This window comes from Ipomoea triloba, chromosome 7 (genome assembly GCF_003576645.1).
Source record: "Ipomoea triloba cultivar NCNSP0323 chromosome 7, ASM357664v1".
NCBI classification, from domain to species: Eukaryota; Viridiplantae; Streptophyta; class Magnoliopsida; order Solanales; family Convolvulaceae; genus Ipomoea; species Ipomoea triloba.
Genome location: NC_044922.1, coordinates 14,611,669 through 14,625,816, shown reverse-complemented (window position 1 = coordinate 14,625,816; position 14,148 = coordinate 14,611,669). Strand labels below are relative to the sequence as shown.

The 14,148-nt window shown below is 32.0% G+C and overlaps 1 protein-coding gene across 1 annotated transcript; it reads left to right on the top strand.

Annotated features, from left to right (window-relative positions):
* Positions 1-254: 254 nt before the first annotated feature.
* LOC116024191 lies at positions 255-2,763 on the top strand. The gene is made up of 5 exons (XM_031265090.1): positions 255-525; positions 607-693; positions 775-1,576; positions 2,056-2,143; positions 2,227-2,763. Exons 1-5 carry the CDS (start codon positions 255-257, stop codon positions 2,761-2,763), a joined length of 1,785 nt encoding a protein of 594 aa, XP_031120950.1.
* Positions 2,764-14,148: the final 11,385 nt, after the last annotated feature.

Genomic DNA, 14,148 nt, shown 5'->3' with positions numbered 1-14,148 from the left:
TCGTAGTTTGGGATTGCGATATATAAATATTCATGCATGCAAATATGATTGTGTATTATTTTGGAAGGAATTAGAGAAACATGAGTTTTGTCCTATTTATGGTACTTCTAGATGGAAAGTTAAGGATGGTAAAGGAAATAATATTCCTCATAAAATATTGAGATACTTTCCTCTAAAACCTAGGCTTCAAAGATTTTTTATGTCAAAAAAAACTGCAAAAGATATGAGATGGCATAAAGAAAGACGAATTGATGATGGATCAAGAGTTTCCATGGTTTGCTAATGATATACGGAATGTTAGGCTTGGTTTAGCTTCAGATGGATTCAACCCATTTGGTAATATGGATAATTCTTATAGCATGTGGCCTGTTATATTAATCCCTTATAATTTACCGCCATGGATGTGTATGAAAGATCCATTCTTTATGCTAACATTACTTATACCTGGCCCTAAAGCACCTGGAAGAGATATTGACGTTTATTTGCAACCTTTAATCGAAGATCTCATGGAATTATGGGAAAGAGGTGTGACAACATATGATGCTTGTTCTTTAACAAATTTTCAATTACATGCTTCTATCCTGTGGACTATAAATGATTTTCCAGCATATGGCAACTTGTTGGGATGGTCTACTAAAGGATACCTGGCTTGCCCAGTTTGCAATGATGACCCATGTTCTGTTAGATTAAGGAGTAAGTTGGGATATGTAGGCCATCGTCGTTTCTTGCCCACTAATCACACATGGAGGTGAAGCAAGAAGTTTAATGAAAAAGTGGAGAGTCGAAGTGCCCCTTTGGAGTTATCTGGTGAGGAAGTGTTAAGGCAACTACATGAAATAAGTGACAGTCCATTTGGGAAGCATCCGAACAAAATAAAAACGAAACGAAATCTTGAATACCTTAACTGGTGTAAAAAGAGTATATTCTTCAAGCTTCCATATTGTAAAAAATTGAAATTAAGGCACAATCTTGATGTTATGCATATTGAGAAAAACATATGTGATAATATCATTGGAACTTTGCTAAATATTGATGGAAAAAATAAGGACACTTTGAAAGCAAGACAAGATTTAGATGATATGAATATTAGGAAGGAATTGCATTTGGTTAAGAAATCAAATGGATCATATGAAGTTCCACATCCATGTTATATGTTAACAAGAGAAGATAGGTTGAAATTTGCAGAATTTTTGAAGTCTGTTAAGTTTCCAGATGGTTATGCTTCTAATATCACTAGGTGTGTGAATGCTGATGGTAAACTTATGGGTTTAAAAAGCCATGACTGCCATGTTTTATTACAAAGAGTATTACCTGTTGGAGTGCGCGGAAGCTTAGAAAAAGAAGTTACCACTGTGTTATCTGAATTAGGAGATTTCTTTAGGAAGTTGTGTTGTAAGACCTTAAAGCTAGCAGATTTAGATGTCCTACGCAATGATATTGTTATCATACTTTGTAAGTTAGAGATGATTTATCCACCGGCTTTCTTTGATGTCATGGTACATCTAGCAATTCACCTTCCACAAGAAGCTGCTCTAGGTGGACCAGTACAATTTAGATGGATGTTTATGATTGAAAGGTGATATATACTTCATATAATAATTTTCAATAATCTAAAAACTTCATTCTTGTTGTAGGTTCTTAGGCTCACTTAAACATTATGTGAGAAATAAAGCTCATCCAGAAGGATCAATTGCTGAGGGTTATGTTGCNTGCTGAGGGTTATGTTGCAAATGAATGCTTAACTTTTCTTTCTCTATACCTTAATGGAGTAGAGACTCGTTTCAACAAACCGGATAGAAATAATGATAGACAAGAAACACATGATGGGTTGTCAATATTTTCACATAAGGTTCGTCCGTTTGGTGGTTGGAAATATGAAAAATTAACCAAGGAAGAACTTAATAAGATTGAATGGTTTGTATTGAGTAATTGTGATGAAGTTGAATCATATATTGAGTAAGTATATTTTCTGGATATAAGATCATATAATTAAATTTAAAATTTAAAGCTAATTTATTTTAGTTAATATTTTCTTATTCTTACTCTCATTCGTAGTGAACACATTGGTTTACTTGAGAAGGAAAGTTTGTCTAATGTTAATGAAAGACATAAGAGGGAGTTCCCAAAGTGGTTTAGGGAGAAGGTTAGTGCAACATTAATATTATTAAACAATACTTAAAATATGCTTTATTCTAATTACTGTTATTTTTGTAATTAAATTGTTAGGTATTCCAATTACATAATGCACATGCAACTAAAGCTATGGATGACTTATACTCATTAGCTTGTGGACCTCAACTGTGTGTTCGGAAATATACATCTTGCATAGTTAATGGAGTTAGATTTCATACAAAAGATCGTGACAGTCGTCATAAAACTCAAAATTGTGGAATTTCTGTGCAAGGAAATCATGGAGATGAATTGATTGATTTTTATGGTGTGTTAAACGATGTAATTGAGTTGGAATACATTAAAGGATACCGCATTGTTCTTTTCAAGTGTGATTGGTTTGATATTGGAAAAAGGTCATGCATTCAACATGATGGGATATTTACTAGCATTAAAGTTTCAAGCTTTTGGTATAAAAATGATCCATATGTTTTAGCTTCTCAAGCAAAGCAGGTCTTCTACCTAAATGATCCAAAGTTGGGATCAAATTGGCGAGTTGTTCAACAATTTCAGCATAGACATATTTATGATGAAAATGAGGTTGGTAGTATACTAGATGATAAAGATGACACACATGATTTATCAAGACAATGAGATGGTATCTAGTAATGGCATAACTATTAGACTATCTGATGACATTTCTACATCCTTGCATAGAGTAGATGTAGAATCACACATTGTGGAAGCTATTATTGTGCCATCTGAAAGAATTGAAACAGAAGAAGATTTTGTAATATCAGATGATGAAGATGAATCTCCTATTGAGTATGATAGTAATGAGGAAGAAATGAATGGTGATTATGATGAAATTGAAGATTCATAAGTGAATTGTTTAATTGTTTTCTCAAAGTATGTTAATTACAAGTATGAATTGACATTTAAAAATAGCAAACCATTACTTTAGCTAAATTTTTTTTCTCTCTCACTTTTGCAGGGTATGAACTGGCACCTGGTCAATCAAAAAAATGCAGCAAGTTTTCATCATCAACTGCTGAAGTAGCTAATGGGATTTCACTCACAACTAATACTGAAGTGATGGGTTCTACAGGTTTTCTTCCAAGATCTAATCTTGAAGTGAACAATACGCAATCTATAGATCAACTAAATCAAAGCATGCCATCCTCTTTATCACCAGATGCAACACCAAACACAGGTTACAATTTGAAAATAAGAAATCCAATGATATCAATAGAAACATATTATATTTTCTAACACTATAATGTTGTAAACATTATTATTATTATTATTATTATTATTATTATTATTATTACTTCACATTTATTTTTTAGATGGTGGGTTATCCAAAAAGAAGCCATGTAGAGGACTGACAAGGGGATTTGGATTGGTTAAAAGGAATGAGGTTGCCGGAAAGAAGCTACAAGTTGTTGTCGATGTAGAGCATGGGCGTCCTTTAAATCGATTTGAATCAGCTAAGTTATCCAATGAACTCGGCCAAATAGTTAGAGATTACATGCCATGTCCAATAAAATATTCTAACTACACTAAGGAAGAAAAGAATTGTGCTTGGGAACGACTTCTTGTAAGTACCTAACAATATTGAATATTTGCAAACTTTAAAAACATTGTTTCTGTTAATATATAAACTGTTTGCAGTATTTAATTAGGTACCAACTTCTAAAATTTACACTATTTTTCCTTGTTTTTGGCAGATGAGGTTAGATATTGTAAACTTTCGAGAAGATCCTCGGGTCTTTCAATGTGTGGAGAACATTCTAAAAGTTTGCTATAGAAACTACAAGCATGCATTGCACAAAGAGTTCTTGAAATATCACTCTGCAACTGAGGCAAAGTTACATGTTCCTAAAGGTCTAACAACTGAGAATTGGAATGAGCTATGTGATTATTGGTCTAAAGGAGATGTACAGGTTTTTTTCTTCCTCATATTATAGTTATATGGTTATACTTTTGCCTTGATGAAAATATTTATATTATTGTGATGCTTATATTATAGGTGAAATGCATGATAAACTCTTGGTGCCGCAGCCAACAAAAAATGCCTCATAATCAAGGATCGGCAGCATTTGTGCTGGTCTTTAATGAACTCGTATGTATTCAAATTTCATTTATGGTTCAATTCAGATATATATTTAATTGATTATTGCTTATTTGTTTAACCATAGAGGCAAAAAGAGGAGGGATGTTTTATGCCTAATAGGATTGCTTTGTTTAAGTTCACACGTTGTAAGAATGACAAGTGGATTACAAATGAAGCTGAGGAGAACTATGTACGTGATTTTAGAAACTTTAAGCAATACAAATCTTCAACTATCATTATGATCTATAATATTTTATAACATTTTTCATTTAAGTGAGTTTGTCAACTTTTTCAGAAAAAAATGGTGGCCATGCTTGAGACTTCAGAGTTAAAAAAAACCCCATGACTGCTGATCAGGTGTATGATGCTGTAATGGGCAAAAGATCAGGATATGTTAAAGGAATGGGAAATGGACCGAAACCAGTGACATCTACATCTACTCGAGCAAACAATTCCCATCTTGAGGAGAAAATGAAAGCAACAATGGAAGAAAACACTCAACTAAAGAATGAAGTTCAAGAATTGAAGATGAAGTTTGAACGATATGAAAAGTATGAAGAGTTACTTGCTGCATTAGCTGCAGAGAGATCAACCCAAGATTGGTATCAATATATTATTAAAATTACTATTATTAATTATTGAATTGAACTTCTAACTCTAATGCATTATAAAAAAACTTAGAATTGCAGATCCTACTAACCATTTTTTTGTGAATTACAAGGTAAGATACACAACTAAACTTAAGTTTTTTTTTAATTTAATTTTTTAAGTATTCAGTCTTATGATAGTTGCAGTAAACCAACTCATAACTTTTTATTTTTAATTGGCTTTTATAGGATATAATTTTTGACATAGTTTGAACTTTTGGAGTCAAAAGCTATGAAAATGGACTGTGAGCTAGCTACAAACTGGTGTTATTTAGTACTTTTGGTGTTGGAGCATCTTTTGTATCATTGCTGGAAGGAGTTGGAACATCTTTAGTATCCGACTTTTTGCTAAAGAATCTATTATCCCTATCACCAACTTTAACAAGAATTTTAAAGAATCTATTATCCCTATCACCAACTTTAACAAGAATTTAAAAGATTCGGTAAGCACATTTTGTTGTAGGTACTTATAATAGTTTCTTATGAGTCTTACATTAGAATTATCATTTGCAGGACTCCTTCTGAACCTAGGTGTGACTTCTTGTTTTGAAACATTGCTAGGACACTACTACATATATAATATTATTTTGGGTAAGCTTTCTTACTTTGATGAAAAATGGGCAAAAGATCAGGATATGTTAAAGGAATGGGAAATGGACCGAAACCGTGACATCTACATCTACTCGAGCAAACAATTCCCATCTTGAGGAGAAAATGAAAGCAACAATGGAAGAAAACACTCAACTAAAGAATGAAGTTCAAGAATTGAAGATGAAGTTTGAACGATATGAAAAGTATGAAGAGTTACTTGCTGCATTAGCTGCAGAGAGATCAACCCAAGATTGGTATCAATATATTATTAAAATTACTATTATTAATTATTGAATTGAACTTCTAACTCTAATGCATTATTAAAAAATTTAGAATTGAGATCCTACTAACCATTTTTTTGTGAATTACAAGGTAAGATACACAACTAAACTTAAGTTTTTTTTTTATTTAATTTTTTAAGTATTCAGTCTTATGATAGTTGCAGTAAACCAACTCATAACTTTTTATTTTTTTAATTGGCTTTTATAGGATATAATTTTTGACATAGTTTGAACTTTTGGAGTCAAAAGCTATGAAAATGGACTGTGAGCTAGCTACAAACTGGTGTTATTTAGTACTTTTGGTGTTGGAGCATCTTTTGTATCATTGCTGGAAGGAGTTGGAACATCTTTAGTATCCGACTTTTTGCTAAAGAATCTATTATCCCTATCACCAACTTTAACAAGAATTTAAAAGATTCGGTAAGCACATTTTGTTGTACCTATAGGTACGACACGTAGGCCCAAAGCTTATTATTGTCGCTGTGGCCATTCCATATACACGCGGTGGTGACAAGCCAAGCGCTTTCAAGGTAAGAATACTGATGCACACAACCCTAAATCTATCTACCCTTTTCTTGATTGTCACTTGCTCCTCTATATAAGCCCCCACACCATTCAGCGACATGCCTCCTTATTTACTAAACTCCTCCTGTGGCTTCCACTTTCCAGTGGTGGGGATGTTAGGAGATTCATTCTTAGCTTGTGAACCATCAAATCTAGACAACAGATCATCAATTTCAAGATTAATTTGGGTCTAAACGCTTAGTTTTATTCAAGGATTTCAAAGCCTTTTCCCTATATTACCAGATTGGATTGAACCTGTAGCTATTTTATAGCATTTCAATGCTTCATCTCTGTTCCCGTGAGTCTTGAATGCAGTGGTTCCTACTTGGATTTAATCAAATTAATTATCTGTGTTAAGTCTGTGTTAGATATTGAATAAAAAATAAAATCAATGTAAGAAAATAAAGGAACCAGGATACGTTTACACAGTTAGGAGAACTTCTCCTACGTAGGAGTCACTCATAAGTGAAACTCAACTCCACTAGATAATCATAATGTTACACGGTTGAACAGATCAGATTTCTATACTACACTTATGGCCTAATCTTTCACACCAACAAATCTTCATCATCATCAGAGTTTGGCAGGAATGCAGGAATCAATGTTCCACAAATTCTTCACTTTTCTGGACCAATAAACAAAGCTTCCACCTCTCTGAATAATAACAAATCACTTCAAATTCACTTCAAATAGCAATACTGGATCACTATCTTAAAATAAATAAATAAATAAATAAAAATGCCTGAATTAATTTATTAATTTTGCATATTAAAATCTATCGGGAATAGCGTGGAGATGGACTTAATATCTGCTTAACATCTTTCTGGAGTTTCACATACACCACTATTTATAATTGTTGTATAACTCTTAATTATGAAATCTTGTTGCAGGAAGAACTCCTTAAATCAGGAGAGTCATTTAAATAAATCTTGCCTAAAGATTCTAATATCTAACAACTCTTTTTGAATGAAACTCCAACAACTTCTTGTCCCAGGCATAATTAATCTGATGCAGTTCTAAATATAGTCCAAACTAATAAAATAAATACTAACCTAAACTTAAAATAATTTGACCAATATATTGCCAATAAATATGCTACACAAGATATATTGCACTCAGAATATTACAAGAAATTGCACATTTGCCGACGTTTAAAAACGTCGGTAAATGAAAGAAAAACGTCATTAATAATTATTAGTGACGAAATAAAAACGTCACCATGGTCGTCGCCCTTGCGACGTATGGAAAGGTATTGCTGACGAAATTAGAATTTCATCGTTAAATGTTATAATTGCCGACGTTTTTATATACTTTAAATTATGTCATGTAAATGTTAGAATTTGTGACGAATATATAATAAAACGTCGGCAAAAGTATGAACGACGAAGTGAAAAAAGCGTTGTTAATTAGAGCTTTACTGATGCTTTATATATTTTTATGCTTGTCATCAATGATAACGATTGGCGACGAAAATTGAGAAATCGTCAAGGAATATTTATTGACAAAATTTTAAATGCGTCACAAAATATACATTAGCTAGCATTTTATATATTGGAATCTTTGTCATGTATTATGCTATTGGTGACGAATATTATGAATTGTTGAAAAGAATTTACTATGAAATTGCAAAATGCATCAATAAATATTATGTTGTTCGGTGGTTAAATATTTTTATTTGTAATTTAATTATAAAAACTAACTATAAAAAATACAAAGTATTAATTAATAAATTTGATATGACTAGCATTTAAATATTGTAATAGAGTACTGAATTACAAGGATATAGTTAAAATAAGTATTCTAATAGATTTGCTAATAACCAAAATACAATATATATATATATATATATATATATATATATATATATTAAAAGAGCATTGAATTAGACTCGCCAATATGAAACTTCCAAGTTCTGCATCAGACTACCTGGTTCCTTTATTGATAGAGAAAAACACAAGTTAATATGACATTACTAACTTCATTATGCATCAATTTAAAACACAAGTTAATATGACATATGGAATTTTAATGATATCGTCTAAGGAAAAAAAAAAGACATACTTTGTCTATCGTTCAACTATTGTAAACAAGCAATAATACCATAAAATGTAATGAAAAAAAAATCACAAACCTACACACTAACTTGCATACAATCTTCTCAAAAAAAAAAAAAAAAAAAAACTTGCATACAATCTTGATAATTAAGTTGTTCTAGCACTGTTTCAAAAAAATCACAAACCTACACACTTAACTTGCATACAATATTGAGTTATCAAAGTAAGAAAGCTTACCCAAAATAATATTATATATGTAGTAGTGTCCTAGCAATGTTTCAAAACAAGAAGTCACACCTAGGTTCAGAAGGAGTCCTGCAAATGATAATTCTAATGTAAGCTCATAAGAAACTATTATAAGTACCNATAATAGTTTCTTATGAGTCTTACATTAGAATTATCATTTGCAGGACTCCTTCTGAACCTAGGTGTGACTTCTTGTTTTGAAACATTGCTAGGACACTACTACATATATAATATTATTTTGGGTAAGCTTTCTTACTTTGATAACTCAATATTGTATGCAAGTTAAGTGTGTAGGTTTGTGATTTTTTTGAAACAGTGCTAGAACAACTTAATTATCAAGATTGTATGCAAGTTTTTTTTTTTTTTTTTTTTTGAGAAGATTGTATGCAAGTTAGTGTGTAGGTTTGTGATTTTTTTTTTCATTTACATTTTATGGTATATATATTTGAACTTGTTTACAATAGTTGAACGATAGACAAAGTATGTCTTTTTTTTTTTCCTTAGACGATATCATTAAAATTCCATATGTCATATTAACTTGTGTTTTTAAATTGATGCATAATGAAGTTAGTAATGTCATATTAACTTGTGTTTTTCTCTATCAATAAAGGAACCAGGTAGTCTGATGCAGAACTTGGAAGTTTCATATTGGCGAGTCTAATTCAATGCTCTTTTTAATATATATATATATATATATATATATATATATATATATATTGTATTTTGGTTATTAGCAAATCTATTAGAATACTTATTTTAACTATATCCTTGTAATTCAGTACTCTATTACAATATTTAATGCTAGTCATATCAAATTTATTAATTAATACTTTTGTATTTTTTATAGTTAGTTTTTATAATTAAATTACAAATAAAAATATTTAAACCACCGAACAACATAATATTTATTGATGCATTTTGAATTTCATCAGTAAATTCTTTTCAACAATTCATAATATTCGTCACCAATAGCATAATACATGACAAAGATTCCAATATATAAAATGCTAGCTAATGTATATTTTGTGACGCATTTAAAATTTTGTCAATAAATATTCCTTGACGATTTCTCAATTTTCGTCGCCAATCGTTATCATTGATGACAAGCATAAAAATATATAAAGCATCAGTAAAGCTCTAATTAACAACGCTTTTTTCACTTCGTCGTTCATACTTTTGCCGACGTTTTGGTACTTATAATAGTTTCTTATGAGTCTTACATTAGAATTATCATTTGCAGGACTCCTTCTGAACCTAGGTGTGACTTCTTGTTTTGAAACATTGCTAGGACACTACTACATATATAATATTATTTTGGGTAAGCTTTCTTACTTTGATAACTCAATATTGTATGCAAGTTAAGTGTGTAGGTTTGTGATTTTTTTGAAACAGTGCTAGAACAACTTAATTATCAAGATTGTATGCAAGTTTTTTTTTTTTTTTTGAGAAGATTGTATGCAAGTTAGCGTGTAGGTTTGTGATTTTTTTTCATTTACATTTTATGGTATATATATTTGAACTTGTTTACAATAGTTGAACGATAGACAAAGTATGTTTTTTTTTTCCTTAGACGATATCATTAAAATTCCATATGTCATATTAACTTGTGTTTTTAAATTGATGCATAATGAAGTTAGTAATGTCATATTAACTTGTGTTTTTCTCTATCAATAAAGGAACCAGGTAGTCTGATGCAGAACTTGGAAGTTTCATATTGGCGAGTCTAATTCAATGCTCTTTTTAATATATATATATATATATATATATATATATATATATATATATTGTATTTTGGTTATTAGCAAATCTATTAGAATACTTATTTTAACTATATCCTTGTAATTCAGTACTCTATTACAATATTTAAATGCTAGTCATATCAAATTTATTAATTAATACTTTTGTATTTTTTATAGTTAGTTTTTATAATTAAATTACAAATAAAAATATTTATAACCACCGAACAACATAATATTTATTGATGCATTTTCAATTTCATCAGTAAATTCTTTTCAACAATTCATAATATTCGTCACCAATAGCATAATACATGACAAAGATTCCAATATATAAAATGCTAGCTAATGTATATTTTGTGACGCATTTAAAATTTTGTCAATAAATATTCCTTGACGATTTCTCAATTTTCGTCGCCAATCGTTATCATTGATGACAAGCATAAAAATATATAAAGCATCAGTAAAGCTCTAATTAACAACGCTTTTTTCACTTCGTCGTTCATACTTTTGCCGACGTTTTATTATATATTCGTCACAAATTCTAACATTTACATGACATAATTTAAAGTATATAAAAACGTCGGCAATTATAACATTTAACGATGAAATTCTAATTTCGTCAGCAATACCTTTCCATACGTCGCAAGGGCGACGACCATGGTGACGTTTTTATTTCGTCACTAATAATTATTAATGACGTTTTTCTTTCATTTACCGACGTTTTTAAACGTCGGCAAATGTGCAATTTCTTGTAATATTCTGAGTGCAATATATCTTGTGTAGCATATTTATTGGCAATATATTGGTCAAATTATTTTAAGTTTAGGTTAGTATTTATTTTATTAGTTTGGACTATATTTAGAACTGCATCAGATTAATTATGCCTGGGACAAGAAGTTGTTGGAGTTTCATTCAAAAAGAGTTGTTAGATATTAGAATCTTTAGGCAAGATTTATTTAAATGACTCTCCCTGATTTAAGGAGTTCTTCCTGCAACAAGATTTCATAATTAAGAGTTATACAACAATTATAAATAGTGGTGTATGTGAAACTCCAGAAAGATGTTAAGCAGATATTAAGTCCATCTCCACGCTATTCCCGATAGATTTTAATATGCAAAATTAATAAAATTAATTCAGGCATTTTTATTTATTTATTTATTTATTTTAAGATAGTGATCCAGTATTGCTATTTGAAGTGAATTTGAAGTGATTTGTTATTATTCAGAGAGGTGGAAGCTTTGTTTATTGGTCCAGAAAAGTGAAGAATTTGTGGAACATTGATTCCTGCATTCCTGCCAAACTCTGATGATGATGAAGATTTGTTGGTGTGAAAGATTAGGCCATAAGTGTAGTATAGAAATCTGATCTGTTCAACCGTGTAACATTATGATTATCTAGTGGAGTTGAGTTTCACTTATGAGTGACTCCTACGTAGGAGAAGTTCTCCTAACTGTGTAAACGTATCCTGGTTCCTTTATTTTCTTACATTGATTTTATTTTTTATTCAATATCTAACACAGACTTAACACAGATAATTAATTTGATTAAAATCCAAGTAGGAACCACTGCATTCAAGACTCACGGGAACAGAGATGAAGCATTGAAATGCTATAAAATAGCTACAGGTTCAATCCAATCTGGTAATATAGGGAAAAGGCTTTGAAATCCTTGAATAAAACTAAGCGTTTAGACCCAAATTAATCTTGAAATTGATGATCTGTTGTCTAGATTTGATGGTTCACAAGCTAAGAATGAATCTCCTAACATCCCCACCACTGGAAAGTGGAAGCCACAGGAGGAGTTTAGTAAATAAGGAGGCATGTCGCTGAATGGTGTGGGGGCTTATATAGAGGAGCAAGTGACAATCAAGAAAAGGGTAGATAGATTTAGGGTTGTGTGCATCAGTATTCTTACCTTGAAAGCGCTTGGCTTGTCACCACCGCGTGTATATGGAATGGCCACAGCGACAATAATAAGCTTTGGGCCTACGTGTCGTACCTATAGGAGAAGAGCTTGAGAAATCAGAAAGGCGCCTTAAATAGTCGTTATACGGTGGACCATGGTCACAAAATACCGTCGTATCATTAAGAGAAATGACTGCCGTAAGTCTTAACGGAGTTCCGTAAATGATACTATAATCATCTCAAAAGATATTGCTTCACATTTATTTTTGTGTTGAAAGGAAACTGCAGTGTATATCACTACTACAAAATTGACTATATAAGTATAGTTTTACACTACACCTCTTAAAAGAGGTGTAGTGAATTAACAAAAAAAAAAAAAAAAAAACTACTTTTCGTGGCACCCACAAATAGCGGGTGCTGTGAAAAGTAAATTATTATTTTAATAAGTAACTTTTCGCGGCACCCACAGAAAATGAGTGTCGCGAAAAGTAAATTATTATTTTAATAATTTACATTCCTCGGCACAGGTCTCAGTAGGTTCCGCAGAAAGTCAAAGAAAAATTTTTAATTAAAAAAAAAAACATATCTGCTCGCCATTTCCGCATTTCCTCTCCTCCGCTGAATATTCAAGGGTTCGTCTCAGCGAGATCGACCACATCTCCTCCATTTCTTCTCCTCCAATCCTCCATCTTCTCAGCGAGATCGACCAAGTTTTATCGCTCCCTCTCTCTCGCGAAGTCTCAGCGTAGCTTTCACCGCTTTGTCGCTCTCTCTCTCGCGAACGACCGGCCATTACTTAGCATCTCTACCTCTGCCTGGCAGCCCGGCTCGGCATCGTCTTCAACTGTCACTGGCTTTCCAGCTCCGTCTACAGTTTTCACCTCAGGTTCGAATGTTCTCACCGGTCGCACCCCCTTTCTACAAACCACTTTATCCCTAATCCCAATTTAGAAAATCAATTATTTTGTTTCTGCTTTCGCTTTCCTAGAGACTTGGAGTTCCTACGGTGCGACAAGGATATTGAGCGAGGCAGCGACGACCAACTCGCGAGGATCTCGATTGGTTGCGGCGAGGCGAGGCGGCGATCGACCAGCGATGAGGCAGCGGTGTTGTAGAGAGGTATGCCTTACTTTTTACTCTTCTAGTCTATCTGTTGCGGCTTGTGGAGGTGGTGTAAAATGGCAGAAACATTATGCTGGATTCCTGACCTGGCTACTGTTGCTGCACTATAGAATGCTGGATTACTATGGGGCATGTCTATTTGGAAATTTGAGAAGGTAAAATTTCTAAGAAATTTATATTCAGTTTTTTATTTTATTTTGAGTTTTTGTTGATTTATTCGAATTTTAGAGTTATTGTCCTTACAATTATTAACAAATGGAGTATCAAAAGAAAATGAAACTGAGAGCAGAATTGATAAGACAGTTAGATGCAAGAAGGAAGGCAGAGGCATCAAACAACTACAAAAGTAAGTTTTTAGCAAACAAGAGGTAAGCATCAAAGTCAACGTCATTTAACAATATTAAACAAGATAAGTGTTTTTCCTTCCATGTTGCCTATTCTTCCTATATGTGGATTAGTGCAATTTGGTATTACTTCATTCAGTAGTTCATAATTTTGAGTGATTTGTAATAGATTCCTAGTTGGTGAGGATGTAGCTTGGCATATGAAGAATGAGAACTAATTATTCGGTTCAGTTGGAGAAGATAACTATCTACGTATATGGGATGTATGCACTCCAGTGATCAAACAGTAGAAGTCAGTATTATATCTGGAGTGCATACATCCCATATACGTAGATAGTTATCTTCTCCAACTAAACCGAATAATTAGTTCTCATTCTTCATATGCCAAGCTACATCCTCACCAACTAGGAATCTATTACAAATCACTCAA